The following is a 19,825-nucleotide window of genomic DNA, read 5'->3' on the forward strand; positions in this document are numbered from 1 at the left end:
CCAGGCCCACAATGGGGCTTCTGGGTGGTGAGGGGCGGGGCCCGACATATCCGAACGGACCACCCACCGAAAAATTCCTGGGGATTTCTTGACCCGCCCGGAGTCGATCCCGGGTCCCCAAGAGCAGTAGGCTGCTACCTTGGCCTCCGAAAATACGCACCTGAAACACAGAACTTTTTTTTATCGTTTAGACCTGACAATACCTTACGTGGTCGACTACTAGAAAAGGTGTTTCGCAATAACTTTTCCAATTCCCGTGAGTGAAGCAACCTGTTATTTTTACATGCCATTGAGAATGGGATCATTATATGATGCTTCCTGAAAAGATAGCTCATCTAGAACTGTTCAAATTGACTAATTATGCACGGTTTCCTTTAGATCAGTGTTTCTCAACGGGGGCGATATCGCTCACATGTGGGCGTTTTTCCATGTTGAGGGGGCGATTAGTAACAATTTATATTTTGGGAGGCGACAAACAATTTTCTGGGCGATATAGTAAAACATTATATTAAGATTAATTAGATATTTTATTCGTTATATCGTACAATAATTAAACAAATAACATTATACTAGTCACTAGTCTATTCAATGCACTACGAATTTGGCGTTAGCCTTGGCCCTCGGCATCGGAATTTTGAAGTGAAGGGGGCGATACTACGTAACGGTTTTATAGAAGGGGGAGACGATTCGTTAGAGGTTGAGAAACACTGGTTTAGATGGTCGACTACTGGAAGCGGTCGGCAATAGAAGCCCAACCTAATTTTTTTTTTTTTTTTTTGCTAAAATAACAATTAAAGGAATTAAGAATCTCAAGAAATTCAATTTAAGTTTCTCCGTAATCTGTTGACACTTTGAATGCCATTTTAAAATTTTAATCAAGCTCATCGTGGGTTCGACCACGTGGTTCTGGCTCGAGCAGGTTGGGAGGGAATGATTCAGTCTGTCTCCATATAAGTATAAGGGACAGAATGTCCATGAAAAATTTCCTGTCGTCGCCGAGTATTCAGTTTTGATTTGGTTGATTTGTAGTCATTTTTTCCATTGTACGTCTTATTTTGACGATGAGCTGTTTGATCTCTTCGAATCCTGTTGTGTTGATATTTTTTCCTCTTCCTCCGAAGTATTGTTTGATTCGAGATTGGAAGAAGAAAGCTCTTCTTGCAGAGTGTATTAATATTAACTATAGCGGTTGTTTTAATGTCTCATGTAAGGTAAAACATTTTATAAAGCTCAGTATTAAAATTTCATTCCTTGTTTAACAGTTTTTGCATATATTCGTGGAATTTTAATTTAAAATTAAATTAATTATTACAAATAGATCTATATACTGCAAAATTATTCCTAATTTTCAGTTTTTTTCATGTTAAATTTGAAATCATTTATATTATTAATTAACTTGGTACTTAAATTAAATTTAATATTCTTTATAGTGATTTGAATATTCTTTCAAATGGGTATCTGAAGTATGATCTCTAGGGAATAAATTTCAGCATTAGTATGAAGTTGACAACACCTCTTGCTATGATCTGGCCATGAGCTGTAAAGGCTATGCACTTTCTCTTGGATATGCTTTTGTGGCATACTTTTATGACACTCCTCAATTGAGTTTTAAAGTCAAACTGAGCTGCTAGTCAAATGCATACTTGCCAACCATCAGCATTTTGTATGCTGATGGTTGGCAAGTATGCATTTGACTAGCAGTGTCAGTGGACAGGCTGCTTTATCCTTTTGTCAATGTTTTTAAAGAATTTGATATTTTCACGTAAACACTTCATTTAACGAGTCTAACACCGATATATGGTATATGCCGACAATATTGTATGCATTTTATTACAAACGACCGAACGACCTTCTCGGATTCATTCAATTGGGAAAGAACCAAGATTAATATTTTTATTTACAGTAATTGTATGTTGGTGTAGGTATAAGAATTTTAGCTCAAATATGATAATTTTAAATGGCAGATATGATAAATTGCATTTTCAAGTCTGGCAATGTTAGTTCCCTTATGTTGGCAGTTAAATCAATTATGACTCATCATCAGAAGGAAATGAGTTACTTTTACAATTAGACTAAATTATTGAGCAGTGCTACAGTTTCTTTGCCCAAAAAGAAGAAACATCTGATTCGTCACTTAAGAATATACAGACCGTATGATATGAACTTTCTCAAGAAAAGAAACCAGATAGCTCTCTGAGATTTGTGAGATTTTACAAAGATGGTTTTGTGTGATGTGTGAAATAAAAGATGGTGTGATGTGGAAAACAAAGATGGTGTGATGTGGAAAATAAAAAAGACATTCTGGATGATAAGAAAAAGTAAGACAGAGAGAGGAAATAAATTATAACTAGAAAAATCACTGTCTGTAATAACTGCAGTGAAAGTCATAATTTTTATTTAAAAATTAGCATTTTTCTTACAACACTCCAGCTATTCCCCATACTAAAGAGAGTATGCAAATGCTTATTTTACATATAAACAGCATTTAAATCAATAATTTGTTTATACATAAATTATTGATTTAAATGCTGCACATATTACACTCATTCCTTGTTAGAACAATATATATCCTTTACAGAATAGAATAACATAAAATTCTATTCTGTAAAGGATTAATGTTATGAATATAAATTTAGTTGCACTAAGCATACTAACATAATCATATTATATCATCATTATCATAAAATCATCAAAGCATATCATAATAAAATTTCACAAATTAATTAAATCATCATTGTTAAGTTGTATAACTTATGGACAGTACTTAGTCTACCAATTAATCAATTTTATATATCAAAACTTCATTTGTAGAAAATATAATGTCAGTTAACAAATATTTAAAGATTATTCTAATAACTTTTTAATATTCTGTAGGATTTAGAATGGTATTTAATTATGGATTACCACTTGCAAGAGGACTTTATGATCCTCAATTTGAGAAGGAAGCATGTGGTGTTGGATTCATTGTTAATATAGATGGAAAAGCTTCTCATCAGGTTATTTTTAAATCTATGATAATTCACAATTATCAATATGTAACAGTTATTTTATTAATTTTTAAAATTTATTTAAATTTAGCTACTACGCGATGCCCAAACTATTTCTGAAAGGATGGAGCATCGAGGAGCGTGCGCCTGTGATAACAATACAGGAGATGGAGCTGGAATTATGACAGCAATTCCTCATTCATTCTATACAAAAAGATTGAAGTTAGTATTTAAAATTGGTGGAAAATAGCATGCAAAAATTACTAATTAGATTATTCTTTATTTATTACTTTTTCTCTGTTTTTAGAAATGATTCTGATGTAAATTTGCCATCATTGGGAGAATATGCTACAGGAATAATTTTTATGGAGGAAAATTCATCAGAAACTTCCAAAACATTATTTGAAAATTTAGCAGAAAAATATGGTTTGAAGGTAAATTATGAATTCTTTTAATATTCAGTATGATAATTGAAGTTTCAAAGCTGTTGATGCAAATTTAATAACTTGATTTTATATAACATTAATCTATGAATGTAATATTTATTCAGAGATTAACTTTTCAGAAATGATAAGTTATAATTGCAATTACAATCTGCTTTGACATTTTTTTTATATATTGACATGATAATATTTTACTTCATAATCATAATTTATTATAGAATTGAAGCAATTGTTACATATTTATCCATTGACAAGAATAAAAAAAAATTATATTCTGAATGTAATTAAATTGTTTCTTATGATTATTTAATATATTCTCCAGATTGAAAAAGAAATGTCTTTCTTTGAAATATTTTAAGTATCTAGATTCATTATATGGATCATTATCAAAATGAAATGATTTCTTTTAGAGAAAAATGGAGTACTTTTCTTCATTCAGTATTTTTTAAGAATTAAAATTACAAAATACTTTTAATTTATAATGTCAATAATGTCAAAGTATAATTCTGATGCATTACAAATTATTGTATGTATTTGGAATATGATGAAATATAAATGCTTTTGTCTAAACCAGGGGTGGCCAACATGAGGCCCGCGGGCCGCATGCGGCCCGCCGGGAGTCGTGTTGCGGCCCGCGGAGCTAGGTCAAATGAACATAAATGTTAACTTTATTGTACATATCACCAAATGAACATTAGAAGAGTTAAGAAGGTTTGGAAGAGTTCTATGAAACGTATTTGGACAAGGATAAATATCTTGCGTTTTACAAACATGCTCTGTCAATGGTTTCGCTATTTGGAAACACTTATGCGTGTGAACAACTTTTTAGTCGTATGAAGTACATCAAATCACAAGTGAGAACACGAATTACTGATGTTCATTTGGAAAACTGTTTGCGTGTAGCGACTACATCAGTCCAGATCAATTTTGATGCACTTACTTGTTAGTTCTGTAAAACAAAGTCAGATGTCTCACTTTTAAATATTTTTAAATTGTCTAATAAATATGTTTCTCGGTTATTAAATAAATGATTCTCGGTTTTGTTTTATTTTCTTCAAAAAAAATAAATATACCTATTTTTTGTGTTTTTTTTTTTACATTAAACCAGGCAAGTGTTTGACCACGATCTCACCTACTGGAAAGCAATGATGCTGTTGAAGCTGTAGCACGCTTGCTTGTTTACTTTAATTTAAAAAAAAAAATTAGGTGCGTGGCCCGGCATGAAATATTATTTCTGAAATTTGGCCCGCCTGCTTAAAAGGTTGGCCACCCCTGGTCTAAACAATAATTTCTTTAAATAATTCATGAAATTGGTATATGCTTCTTTACGGTTTTGATTTTGTATTTTTAAGATTGCCAGGAACTAAAAATTTTTCTAATAAAATTGTAGACAAAACTGTCCAAAAAGGATCACCATTTATTACTTTTTATGTTCCAAGACTAACACATTTTCGGCGACTGACCTTTCTTTTTAGGCTACTTGTCGCCGGAAAAATTACAAAAAGTCCTGTTAAAAAACACAAAACATTTTCAATTAAAATTTCTAAAAATTTCTGAAAAAGGAACTGGTGACATACAGTTGTCTTGCTTACTTCCATCTATACCTTCTTTTGGGGTTTCCTCTGCTTTTTATCTACTAAAAGTTGGTGCTGGAATATGTAGATTTTTAGAAAAGATGCCCCCATTTTTGGACAGTTTTGTTTACAATTTTATTAGAAATAATTCTCCATTAGACAAACTTTTACAGTAAAAATTTTTGTTAGATATGATATTTCATATCTAATGAAGTTTTTCTTCAAATTTTACATCAGATAGAAATCATATATATTAAGAAATTTAGTAACTATTTTAATAATTATAATGATTATATTTTAGAAAATTAATAACTACAATAGTTTAATTAATTAATTTGATACTTTTTCCAAATCAAGGTTATACATTGGAGATGTATTGAGACCAATGATAATTTATTGGGAAAAGTAGCTCAGTCATCTGAACCCTACATGCAACAAGTGTTTATAATTGGTCCAAAAATGAAACAAAATGATTTTAAAAAACAGGTAAATATGAAAGCAAATTTAAAAAAAGAGCTTATAATTAATTATATTCAATATGTAGAACAATTTATTCTTATATATTTTTTCATTATTTTTGGAAAATATGAAAATAAAATACTGTGTATATTAATAAATTATTTCATTTTATTTTTCATTCATATTTTCATTCATACAATGTCATTAATAGTATTAATAACATAAAACATCATTGACATATTTTAAGAATGGAAATATGTATCCTAAAACATTCAAATAAATGTGATGATTTGTCATAATGGTTAATGTTACCTATGGTGACTAAAATGACCACGCTTCTGACTGTTCATGCTCCCGACGGACCTCCCAGAGGGAAGCCACCGGCAGGCTGCCGAGTGTTTAATGTCACTAGTTATTGATTTACAGTAGTTCTTGAACAAAGTAAAAAAATAAAGGAAGGAAACGTCTACTAAAAATATAGTTAATCTAACCGAAATGAAACAAACCTAACTAAAGCGCCGCCATTTTAGTCACCATAGGTAACATTAACCATCATAATTCTTCAAAAAATCATATAGACCTACTTTGACTAACCTGTAATTTTTAGTTAAAAATGCTAATAGTTAGAATAAAGTTAGTTTGATAATTCTATATTTAATGTTTATAATATTGAAAATGTAGCATAAAAATTTATTTTATTAATATGAATTTTGTAATTTTAATGAATCAAATTGATAATTATTATGTTAATAAAACAGAAATCTATATTTTCAAGTGTTAAATTTTTTTATTGTAATGAAGGAATGGAAATTTTAATGAAAACTTCAAAATAAAAAGAACGAATGCTAATCTTTTTATATTTATAATAATCAATAAATAGCTGCTTACTTTTAAGTCAAGAAAGAAAGATTGACAACAAATGTTTTAGGAGCTTTCCTAATCTCAGCATCAGATTGTGCTTTGGACTTTAAAAATAGAACAAGAAGACTCAGTTGTTGGAGCATTCAGGTTCTTAATCAGAATTCACATTTAAAAATTTTCAAACAAGATTTTTTTTTAAAGAAACAAGGTGTGAAATGTAAATTCTATATCATCTGTACCTTCTTTACCTTAATTCTGTAAGAGTAAATAATTATTAAAATTATTTAATTATACCAGGTGACCTTAATTTAAGTACTTCTACTCAATGCTATCTAGAGAGATATTTAGCAGTTCAGATGCAACCAAATCTGGTGTAGAGACGTTTCAGAATATGCAAAAGACACATCTGTAAAAAATATTAAAAACTTTATCACTATGCCCTTTTGGCACTACAATCAACAAATATTTTATTTGTACAAGATACTCATACTATACCAAGATCTTAGCAATGCAGAGGATCCTGTTTGATGAGGTCTTAAAGTGTAAAACCTGATTATGGTTTTGAACAGGCAATGAACAGTGTGTTCAATAGCCAACTATAATTGATTTTCTGATGCTTCTGACATGCAGTGTCTCTCAAGTCTACCAAATTTGCAACATGTTCTTGATAAACCACTCTTAAGTGTCTCCCTTTTCTGTGGCCCAAATATTACATTTAAAAGTGTTATTTCCCTGAAGTAAAACTGTGCCTTGTAGCCACAGACTCTTCCATGACCACAACACATCCACTTCCAATCTGGCAAAGAACCACAACAAAAATTCATACAAATTAAGATCTGGACAATGAGGCAGTGAGGAGGTAGAAAATGGATGACTAATTATTCAGATTAATGGTAACATGTCATTGAAACTGTTGTATATAGCATCCTCTGTGACAAGGTCCTCCATCTGTCATGAAAATGGTTGATTCAGGGCATTGTTACTGTTGTAGTTGGAGTATGACAAAAACATTGAGCATGTCTCAGTATCTTTGCCCTGTCACAGAGTACAGGTCCATTGGGACTAGCTTCTTTGTTGTGGCTGTAAATCCATACTAGACTGTAATTTTAGTTCATTACAGTGGAATCTGCTAGAAAACATGAGGGTTTTATGTGGCCCAAATATGATATTTAGGAGTGTTAATTGTTTCTCTGAAGTGAAAAGTGTCTTGTAGCCACAGATTCTTCCATAGCTATTTCCAATCCAGCAAAGAAAGTCAATGCAATAATCAATTTGGTATTGCTGTCAGTGGCAAGCAATTGCTGGTTGTGACTGATTCTATATGAATAATAATGCATCAACTTACTGCCATAATTCTAGCCAAGGCCAAGAGAATCTTCTTACAGCAATTTGTCTGCCTGTCATTGCTGTCTTATTAATTCCAACAAAAAATCCAATGCTGCCATAGGACAGTATTGGAAGAATCAGATTTTACTGATCTGTGATACAGTACATTCCATACTGTATTATAGGATAATGCAACCACCATGACACTGCATGTGCACTATTGGAGCCTGCCTGCAACATTATTTATTGGCTGCTCAACATCAGCTGTAGCAACATCTTCAGTAACTTGTAAAATGATAAATTTGCACCCTTAACTGGGTTGAATGTTCAGATGTCTAGTTTGCTCATGGGCTCACTTGATTTGAGGATTCTCCCATGAGCTTTTGGAGTCTCATAAATTCTTATGATGACAAAATTCCCAAAATAGAGTTGTTTTCATAAAACAGTTTCATAAAAATGTGTTTTGTCAAGGTTGTAGTCATTGTAATGATAAGAATGACATTTAACAGCTGTGGACTTTTATACCCAGAACTTGGCTGCAACAAATGTGCTTATGCAAAGGAAACTGCTAAGACAAAACGACTTCCAACTACTTAACACTGTGTTGAATAATAACAATCCATGAAACCCTTTTTTACAAGTGTTATGTCTGTAGTAAACTCCACAAATGCTTTTGACCTCCACCGAGGTCTGCTTCAGGTGGTGACTGACTGCTATTATCAATTCTTGCTGCATCAAAAGTGTCATAGTGGTAAGTTTTGGTACTAATTTTATTTTTATGGGAATGTCTTCCACGTCTTGAAATGTCATCAAACAGATTTAATTTCATTTGGACAAGTAAATCTCTTTCTACACAGCTTTGAATAGGAGTGTTTTAATTATGGGTACTTTAATTATAAATATAATTAGATATTAATATTATTGAACAAAATGTTGTTATATAAAAAAAAAAAAACTANGTGCAAGAACCCTTGCTAACTTTTTCATATTTCTTGTTTTCTTTAATTGTTAATATTTACTTAAAATGGAAAAATAAAAATGTGATTTAATATTCTAAAAAACATTTAAAAATAATAACTATAGTAACAATAAATTTTTACCTTAAATAAATTTATTTATTTTTATTATATAGGCAGTAATGACAATGATTCCAGAGGCTTGGCAAAATGACTCATTGATGAATGAAACAAAGAAAAAGTTCTATAGATGGAGCAGTTGTTCTATGGAGCCTTGGGATGGACCAGGTATTTTAATTTAAAACAATTTTTTATATGATGTGGTTTCAGTATTATAAATGACCATATTAACAAAACAACAAATTTATTATAAATTCTTAAGTGCTCAAGTTTTTAAAAATAAGTATTATGTAATTGTAAAAATAGCTTTTGGTGCACATGTTCAAAGTGAAGATAAGCAGCTTGTGATGTTACAGCAGTGCATAAATCTGTGGAACAAACAAACAAAGAACGAGTATACTTAACAACAAACTGGGTTTTTAATCTTTACATTTGATAATTCACATTACACAATCTTAAGACATGATTCACCTTTCCTCTCCCTTCCTCCTCTTGAGGGTTACTCAGCATATAACAAATGAGAACCCTCATAGCAAATCAGCTACTTACAATCCACTTCTACCCTGACAAATCTTGTTTCACCAACAATATAATGGTTACCAATTATACTTAAACGCTAATTTCATGGTCTGAATGCATAAAGAAGAGATGAAGAAGCATGTGAAACAGAGCAAGAAGATATAAAAAAAAAAAAGAGGGAGGTTTTGTGGTTCAAGATGTGTTACATGTTAGGGTTAACAATTTTCACTCACTTGAACATGACAAAAGAAATATTTTTAATGTTCTCAGACAAAACTTTTCTCTAGTATCTATGCTTTGAGTACATACTCACCTAACATTCACAAATATACACAATCCAATGAGGATGGATTTCTTCATGATGACCTCGTGGTTTTTGATCACTCCCTCTAGGCATTTCTTTCACTCGATGGATGGTCATCCACACTTTCATGTGCATTCTTCCTCTCTCTCAACTTCAGGTGGGAACAACAAGCAGGGCACAAGCACAAACAAAAAAAGAGCTCACACACGACCTTCCCAGCACTTCTCGAGAGGTTATCCTCCCTCCCCCACATGACTTCCATTGGCCAAACCAGAGGCTGACTTTGTACAGACTGTTGAAAAGAAGGTAATAGTACAGAATAAATGAAGGTACAGAGAGGAAAACACAGCAAAAAATATATATATATATTTTGTTTGTTCAATGTCACAACTGGGTGAATTTATAGACACTTGGCACTTTGGAATTCATAGAACTTTATTTGTCAAGACGCGTTTTGGGCTCTAGAGCCCAAAACATGTCTCGACAAATAAAGTTCTGAAATAGAAAGTTGATGATGAAAATTGCCCAGTGTCTATGAATTCACTATATTTATACATATTCTACGTAATGATATATTCTTTGTAATGTTATATAAATTATATATTATAATACAAATAAAAATTAAGGTTTTACATTTTATTTCATAGGGATTATTGACTTCCACGCAATTATGGACATATTTTAATGATCTTAGAGATCCAGAATTTGAAACTTATCTTGCATTAGTGCATGCTCGGTTTTCTACAAATACTTTTCCAAGTTGGGAAAGAGCACATCCATTAAGGTAGAAGAATTCTTATTGTAAATTTTAAGATATTTTAGAATACAATTTAAAATTTAATTTAAATAATTGTTTACTATTTAAATAGATGTCTTGCACACAATGGTGAAATTAATACATTAAGAGGTAATATAAATTTGATGCAAGCACGAGAAGGTATAATGAAGTCTACTGAGTTTGAAGAGGTTTTGTCAAAGCTTTATCCTGTTGTTGAACCTGGAACGTCAGATTCTGGTGCTTTAGATAATGTTTTAGAATTTCTAACAATTGTAGGCCAAAGATCAATGCCAGAGGTATTATTCTTCCTATGTTATATACACTATTTATATCCCATCTTAATTATACTTCTGCTAAGATTTTAATCTATTAGCATTGATTTTCATACTAGTTGTAAAATAATTTAAATTATAACAGAAATTATGATAAATTTCAAGTAAACATATAATCAGTAATTTATCTGTTTAGAATGGAGACCATTAAATGAATTATCTTAAAATAGACTATAATTTAGTAATTTTTTGCATCTTTAAGAAAAAAAAACAATTGTAATCCTGTCATTGATAGCATGATTTATTCATGTGAGTGGCATCTATTGAGTGGCACTGGTTAGTAAAGGAATTAGTAAAGGATTGTTTTTTTTTTTACTCTATATATAATAGATATCAACATAGTATCACAACTAACAATTTAAACAGATGAAACAAGCAATATAGTTATTGATTTAAATGGAAACTGGAAGATGATAATGAGTCATTTTATTTTACATTGTAAGTTTTTAATTTCTCAATTTGAAGCTGAGTTAACATCAAATCTTATACACACAATATTCAGAGAGTAATCAATATTTACAAAGCTTTAGGTTCCCATTACAGTCATTTTGTCTTTTCGCAACAATTATGTATTAGTTTAATTCGTGAATTTTCTTACATGACAATTCTACCACCAGTAATCAATTGAAAAATACAGGGGAGAGGTGACACTATAATAAGAGAAGTTCCTCAAATTTTTGTGTCACATAATTGCTGCCTTCTCCTGGTTCTCACTTTGATTGGAACAGAGTCAGTTAACTTTTGTCATTCTTCCCTTGCATGGTATCATTGTTGCTGATTGCCTTTGTGTTCTTCCCATAATGGCACTGAAAATAAAAGAGAGTTGCTTTCTCAGCCATGAGTCAATATATATCCTTTCCTGCTCCTCCATTGGATTTATTGCCCCTCCAGGCAATAATGGGTGATGGAACATTCTAGAAGCTTAAAAACAAGGGCTTTGTAACTGACAATTTAATCTTGTATACAGAAATGACGAGCAATTGTTACAACAATACAATTAGTATACAGTTGCTCATTTTTAATAAAATCTATAACAGATGGCATCTATAACAGATAGCTATTTTTCAGAAAAGAATATTTATCATATATCAACAAAATTGTTCAAAAATTAAGCTTTTATTATTATTTAAATTTTATATCATAATGTAATTGAAAATTATCATTATTCCTTCCTGTTTAAATGATAGGAAAGTTGTGCAAGAACCCTTGCTAACTTTTTCATATTTCTTGTTTTCTTTAATTGTTAATATTTACTTAAAATGGAAAAATAAAAATGTGATTTAATATTCTAAAAAACATTTAAAAATAATAACTATAGTAACAATAAATTTTTACCTTAAATAAATTTATTTATTTTTATTATATAGGCAGTAATGACAATGATTCCAGAGGCTTGGCAAAATGACTCATTGATGAATGAAACAAAGAAAAAGTTCTATAGATGGAGCAGTTGTTCTATGGAGCCTTGGGATGGACCAGGTATTTTAATTTAAAACAATTTTTTATATGATGTGGTTTCAGTATTATAAATGACCATATTAACAAAACAACAAATTTATTATAAATTCTTAAGTGCTCAAGTTTTTAAAAATAAGTATTATGTAATTGTAAAAATAGCTTTTGGTGCACATGTTCAAAGTGAAGATAAGCAGCTTGTGATGTTACAGCAGTGCATAAATCTGTGGAACAAACAAACAAAGAACGAGTATACTTAACAACAAACTGGGTTTTTAATCTTTACATTTGATAATTCACATTACACAATCTTAAGACATGATTCACCTTTCCTCTCCCTTCCTCCTCTTGAGGGTTACTCAGCATATAACAAATGAGAACCCTCATAGCAAATCAGCTACTTACAATCCACTTCTACCCTGACAAATCTTGTTTCACCAACAATATAATGGTTACCAATTATACTTAAACGCTAATTTCATGGTCTGAATGCATAAAGAAGAGATGAAGAAGCATGTGAAACAGAGCAAGAAGATATAAAAAAAAAAAAGAGGGAGGTTTTGTGGTTCAAGATGTGTTACATGTTAGGGTTAACAATTTTCACTCACTTGAACATGACAAAAGAAATATTTTTAATGTTCTCAGACAAAACTTTTCTCTAGTATCTATGCTTTGAGTACATACTCACCTAACATTCACAAATATACACAATCCAATGAGGATGGATTTCTTCATGATGACCTCGTGGTTTTTGATCACTCCCTCTAGGCATTTCTTTCACTCGATGGATGGTCATCCACACTTTCATGTGCATTCTTCCTCTCTCTCAACTTCAGGTGGGAACAACAAGCAGGGCACAAGCACAAACAAAAAAAGAGCTCACACACGACCTTCCCAGCACTTCCCGAGAGGTTATCCTCCCTCCCCCACATGACTTCCATTGGCCAAACCAGAGGCTGACTTTGTACAGACTGTTGAAAAGAAGGTAATAGTACAGAATAAATGAAGGTACAGAGAGGAAAACACAGCAAAAAATATATATATATATTTTGTTTGTTCAATGTCACAACTGGGTGAATTTATAGACACTTGGCACTTTGGAATTCATAGAACTTTATTTGTCAAGACGCGTTTTGGGCTCTAGAGCCCAAAACATGTCTCGACAAATAAAGTTCTGAAATAGAAAGTTGATGATGAAAATTGCCAAGTGTCTATGAATTCACCTAGTCGTGACATTGAACCAAACAATAAAAAGAAGACATAGTTTCGACACATACAACAATAATTTTTTTTGTCGTATTTTTGTCAGATAGCCCTCGGTTTACACCGCAGTTCCATTCCTACAAAAGCCGGTGCAAATCGAATCGGCATAAAATGAACCCATATTTACAGTGAGGTATAGGGTTAGGTTCTACATAAGTGAAAAATAAGCTAATAATTTTGTTTATTAATACAATATAATACAAAATACATATAAATTTAATCTTTAAAATGTATTTTAACATAAAATAAAGTAAAATGTTTTTATTTAAAAATTTTAGTTTTGAATTTTTTACATTTTTCGGAAAAAAGTATCCATCTTTAATTGTTTACATTTTTGATTTCTTTCATTAAGAATTTCGGAATATGGTCGAATATGATGATCCTTTTTACATTTGCACTTCACTCCCAATCATTGTCTAACTCACAAACTTCATCCGTCAAACTTTCCTTAGTTGAAAGGATACGTTAACCCGACGTAGAGCTACAGACGAGCGAAGACACTGATTGGTCGACCACCGGTCGCTGTAGCGCATATATAAGGTCAGTTTGAGCGGGAAAATTCAAGCTGGCTAAGGAGAGATAAATATCATTTGGCCAATGAGAAGTAGATTTGTCTCACTAACGATAATTTGTGATTGCCGGAAGTGCTATTGCGTAGTAAGGTGTTTTCCTGAATGAACTGATACCCAATGGCGCTATGGATTCAGACGCCATTTATTGGACTATTAAGTTTAATATCTTGACTCATGGGTACCTAAACGTTTAGTATTTTAATATTAATTTAACGCAAATGTATACATACCCAATAATATTAAACAGAAAAAAATAAATATATTCAATAAAAATCTTTGTTTTAACGAATGTACAATGTTGTGGCTCGGTAAATACATCAACACTGAAATGAATCTATATAAACTATTAATCTAGCATAGGGAAAATCAGGGAATTACACCTCGAAACGGCAAATTGCGCAGCGGTGTTATTGTGACTCGGCATAAATTGAACCGGCGTAAACCGAGGGCTACCTGTATATATATAGTATATACAGGTCTGAATGCATAAAGAACTATATAGTGTGAAGCACACTACAAGCTTGTTGTTAAATTCAGCATTCTCTGCAGAACTCTGTAGCACTGCTACTTTTGCTATGAAAGTGCTGCTGAAGGTCTTTACATGGAGCAGTGCTACAGTTCTAAAATGGCAGATCTCAATGCAGCTGTTGGAATGTTTTATGAATTATTTAAAATTAGAAATATTTCAAAATTAATTCATTCTTGCAATGCAATGACTTGTTTGGGAGGTAAAATTAATAATTTAAATTTAGTTTATACAACATAAAATAGATAATAAAATGTTTTAAATATACAAATTTTGTGAAATCTAATTTTATTTTACTATTGAGTATTTTAAAAGAAAAATTGTACAAACAGAATATCAATTCATGGTGATTAAAACCTTATAACTTTACTATCACATCATATAAGAATTCAATTTTTCCATCATAGAGGCAGATATCTTTGTAGCAGCAAGAAAAGTAACTGAAACAAGCACTACAGATTTAACCTTGAACCAGTGAGACTATTGTGTACACCACTTCTAGAAAACAAGTTTAGCATATCTCTTGCATATAAGCACTGCTAAGTGATGTTTGACAACATCACTTAGCAGTGCTTAGTTTAACAACTCAAAGAATAAAAGTGAGAGAATAGGATAGAAAAGAAATAGTAAAACTGTTTTAGAAACTTTTGTAAATAGAATTTTTTCTATAGAATTTGTATGAAAAAACTTTTTCTTGCAATTCACAACATTAAATTTTATCAGGCAAATGATGATACTAGATATTATCATTAAGGCTGATTGTAACCTCTTTGCTTATGCATGCAATCACCAGCAAATGGTGTTAGAAAAATATAGTGCTTTTTCTATAGGAAAATACTTTTCCAAACATAAGTACTATACAGAACCAATATCCAGCAAGAGAATTCAAAATTACATTTGAAAGGAAAAATTTTCATGTAGTTTTGTATTTTCTTGCTGGATATTGGTTCTATGTGTAGTGCTATATGTATTTATGTACACCCACTTTGAATAGTTGAATTGACTTTTCCAAACATTCTTGAAAACAGAAGCAGATGAAACAAAGCAATTTTTTAATGTTATAATTCATACTTAATATATTTATTTCATATTAGAACTCAAATTCATTAATATTCTACAAATTTTCTATGATTTTAAAAATTCATAGAAAATTAGTGAATTTGATTTTCAAAATTCTGAACTGTACATTAGTAGAAGAATTAAATAGGAATTTAATGCTAAAAACTGTTGGATTCTGTCCATTTCTGTGTGTTTTTCAGAATGTTTGTTTAGAAAAGCATTTTCTTATAGAAAAACATTACTTTTTAATGCCATCTGTTGGAAATTGCATGCATAACCAAAGAGGTTACAATCAGTCAAATAATCATAATGCATTCTATCCACATGGTTATTTGACATTCCTCTGTCCTTTTATTTATATCATTGTTTTTTTCTCATTTCAAAAAATTTGAAAGCAGTTTAAAAAATTATTAAAAAAATTAAAAAATTATACTGTTTTTTTGTAATTAAGAGAAATATGTTTATTAAAGCAATGAATAATTAACTGACAATTACAATGTATTGCACATTTAATATTAATTTTTCTTCACTGCTAGGCATTGTTAAGTGAGGATGTTTTCTTTTGCAAAATATCAGCATCTTCTGAGCTTTCCTGTCAATCTTAATCTGAAGTATCAGCAAAATCTTGATTTTCTCTACTTTTTATGAAAAAAGCATCTTATGTTTTAGAAATCTTATATTTTAATTTTTTGAATTTGCCTAAGAGAGCTTTAAAAATTTAATCTTTTTATGTATTAACTTTTAATTTAATCTATAAAAACAAAACACAGTGACAGTCTTTCTTCAATACTAAGAAATGGGAAAGACCTCCAAACCACCAGAAACTCCAAGGAGTGTATAAGATTCCATTAAGAGATGAGTGGTTTGGGAGGGATCTAGTCTACATTGGTGCTGCTAAAAGGTCATTAGAATAGAGGATATGGGAATACAAATGTGATATAAAGCATTCAAAATTTACCACTGCTCTCTAGGTTTGCCTCGGAAGACAGTTGAGGCAAAACTAAATCAGGATCAGCTCATAAGATCCTCTAAAAATTGAAATCACATCAGGCTTTTAGAGTCCATTGAAATATTTAAAGGCAGCCTTGTATGGTAGTTCATTATGTGATGTGATGTTGCCTGCAAAGGAAATGTACAAACAAAAGAAAAGGCACATGACAACTTCTTAGGTTACGCAATCCTTTCTTTATTCACGACGAACAGGTTAGGTTCTATAAAGAATTCCAACTGTTCTTGTAAAACTTTACAAAATTCGAGGTGCATCACATTGGGATTTTTTTCTTTGTTGGGTTTTCATACAATTCGGGAATATAACTTTCCTGCAGAATAGTCATGTAATAATTTTCTTAGCCTAACCACATACATAAATTTTACTTAACTAACTCTTAAACTATCTTAAAATTAACTTAACCTAAAGAGAGAAATAGGGCTATGAAAGCGAGGGATGAGGAAGAATGGAAGTCTACAGTCACCCAGAATTTGTTCTTTTGTCTGCACTGGTATGCTCTTTGGGTAGGAGTTCTTTTGGAGGTTATTGTACTTGTCGTCTTGTCGATCCCTTTGCTGACTGCAAGGTTCTCGATTTTCGAATTCTCTTCCCAATTCAATGCCTAAGTACGATCCTTCTTCCCGTACCAAACTTTGCAATCCTCTCTGAGGTTCAAAAAACATTTTCAAGACTTCTGCTAGTACAGATCTCCTTTTGTACCTCCTTTCCTAACGGTCTTTGTCCTCACGATCCTCTCGTCTAGATCTCCCTTCAACCTTCTTAATGATGCGTCTAACCTCTTCCAAAAACTAACCAACTCGTTGGTTGTTTTTCACCTGGTCAGCCTACCTCCTATTGTTCTCCTCCTGCTCGTGGAATGGCTAATCCTACCCAAATGTAATAACAGTCATCCCAGAAAGTTCCAGGAACAGATAGAAGAAAGAAATAGAGGAAATCACTGAAATAGAATAGATTTATGACTATATAAATATACAAGTTTAGATATATACAAATATATATATTGCCGATGGCCACACTTGGCTCCAATTGCATAAACTCTGAAGATGAGTTTAAAGCATGGCAAACATAGTGTGTGATCCGGAATTTTTACCGAATTATCTGATTAATATCCTGCAGTTTCCTAAACCTCCAATTTAATTTTCCTTTAAAACCTAAACAAAAATCTAACAAAAAAAAAGGGAAAAATTCTTATACAGTATCTTCTAATGACCTGAAGAAGACGAAAGTGTGTATCGGCGAAAGCGCTCGTCAATTTAGTGACATACGTGTTTAATTTAACGCTTATATCGTAAAAGTTTTTTGTAATAAATGATTAGCATGCTGTCCATCACTATATTATAGAAAAATTCTGATCTCCCCTTTCGTTCAAGTAAACATCCGTCCATTTCGAAACTAATCCCACATTCCAACTCCAAAGTTGATAGTTAGCATGGGCCCGGGGACAACTTTGACCCATCCGCGTACCTTTTACCTCATAACAATTGGTCACATGACCATTCTGCCACGACGAAACTATAAAAGCCATTTGCTTCCTCCTCTCGGGTTAGTTGTTCATCCGCCGTCACTTTAATACTGTGTCCTACGAATATTGTGTCCGATTGATATACTGTGTCCTATTGATGTTGTGTCCTACAAAAATTATTATCTTTATCCTACCAACCTGTTGGATATCATAATTTTTTTCCTTAAGAATATTTAAAGACATAAAGAGGTATGGAACAAATTTTTGTGCAGTCTCTCTCGGTCCTTCGCGTTTCAGGGACCCAGATTTTTCCCTTTGAAATTAGTTATTGTAATATCTATGTAGCTAATAAATTGCTGTTATCTTGTTAAATTGGTGTCCTCTTTTACTCGTATATCGCCTGTCATCTTACCGACGCACTCCTCCCTCCGCCACTCGACCCTAACCATTTAATCCCATTAAAGCGGGAAAAAGAAAAATTTAATCCATCCTGACAGTGAGAAGGTTCATCAACCTGTTGTTGGATCGGGAGACCTACACCCTCCCCGGCGGTTCACAATAGTAAGTAACATTGTTATACCCTGGATAGATCACCACATGTCTCAACTGGCCTTTTTGAATTTGAATGCTGCACAACTATTCTATTCAGTGCATTCCAATTAGAAATGAATTATTTCAACCTGAAACTGGAATTAGGTGGATTCTGAAAACATTTGTTATTTGTTTCATCTGCATTTTACTGATGCTGAAGAGGTCTGTGATTAGATGCCAGTTTAATATAATTGCTCATGCAACAGTTATAAAAGATTTTTTAAGATTGGTTTTGTTTTTAATTCATTCATATGTTTAATACTGTTCAAGACCAAGCACTACACCAACAGGTACTCGAGGTGGCCCATCTGGCATGTTACGACTCCGTGTTTAAATTCGGCGACACTATCTACCGGCAAAAAAAGGGCGTACCGATGGGTAGCCCGCTCTCGGGCGACCTCTGCGAAATGGTCGTCAGGCAGCTGGAGACCAAAGCCCTCTCGCCTTTCCTTCCTAGCATCCTCCTGTATAAACGATATGTTGATGACATCCTCATCTTATGGAAGGAGATACCCAACATAGCATCCTTTGTCAGAACCGTTAACGACAACCCCTTCGGCCTGACGGTCGAGCTGGAACAAGCTAGCGCAGAGGAAGTACATTTCCTTGACATCGGAATAAAGATAGTAGGACCCACCATCCAAACATCGTATACCACAAGTCCTCGTCCACCCCCACGTACATACCAGCTGATTCCTGTGACCCGTTCGCATACAAGGCAGCCGCATTTAGAGCTCTTGTGGAGAGGGCGTTCTCACACTCATCCACCAAGCAAGCCCTGACGAATGAATTAGACCGCATCAAAAAAATAGCAACTGTACACGGCTTCCCGAACATAACGCACCGCTTAATTGAACAGTACCAGCACCGGAAACGCACCGTAACCGCAGTGACCGCCGCCAACCCGCAACGGGATAACTCGACACGGATCCCCATCACATACAACCCGCACCTCAAGACTATACATAAAAAAATAGCCAAAGAGCACGGGATTCGACTGGCATACAGAAGATGCCCCACGATTTTCCGCATCCTAAGGAACGATAAAGACCCTCCCGATCGCACCAGACTCCCCGGTATCTACTCTATCCCGCTCCATGACAATAGACAAAACGCAGAGCTACTGTACATCGGCTCAACCAAACGCTCTTTAAGCACCCGCCTACGTGAACACCGAGCGGATATCCGGCACGGCAGGCTGACCACAGCCCTAGCCACTTATGCATCCG

At 32.7% G+C, this 19,825-nt stretch overlaps 1 protein-coding gene across 1 annotated transcript in view; it reads left to right on the forward strand.

The window, feature by feature from the left end:
• Positions 1–660: 660 nt before the first annotated feature.
• LOC111624033 (glutamate synthase 2 [NADH], chloroplastic-like) overlaps positions 661–19,825 on the forward strand; it is an 87,941-nt gene continuing 68,776 nt past the window's right edge. Inside the window, exons 1-9 of the mRNA XM_023366799.1 lie at positions 661–2,318; positions 2,875–2,996; positions 3,079–3,209; positions 3,295–3,421; positions 5,362–5,490; positions 10,197–10,333; positions 10,419–10,623; positions 12,027–12,138; positions 12,277–12,314. Coding sequence (XP_023222567.1) covers positions 2,279–2,318; positions 2,875–2,996; positions 3,079–3,209; positions 3,295–3,421; positions 5,362–5,490; positions 10,197–10,333; positions 10,419–10,623; positions 12,027–12,138; positions 12,277–12,314 — 1,041 coding nt within the window. The 5' untranslated portion in view covers positions 661–2,278. The remainder of the gene's footprint in view (positions 2,319–2,874; positions 2,997–3,078; positions 3,210–3,294; positions 3,422–5,361; positions 5,491–10,196; positions 10,334–10,418; positions 10,624–12,026; positions 12,139–12,276; positions 12,315–19,825) is intronic.

The sequence above is a fragment of the Centruroides sculpturatus genome, unplaced genomic scaffold, assembly GCF_000671375.1.
Source record: "Centruroides sculpturatus isolate CEXI.00-Female unplaced genomic scaffold, Cexi_2.0 scaffold192, whole genome shotgun sequence".
In the NCBI taxonomy this organism is placed as follows: Eukaryota; Metazoa; Arthropoda; class Arachnida; order Scorpiones; family Buthidae; genus Centruroides; species Centruroides sculpturatus.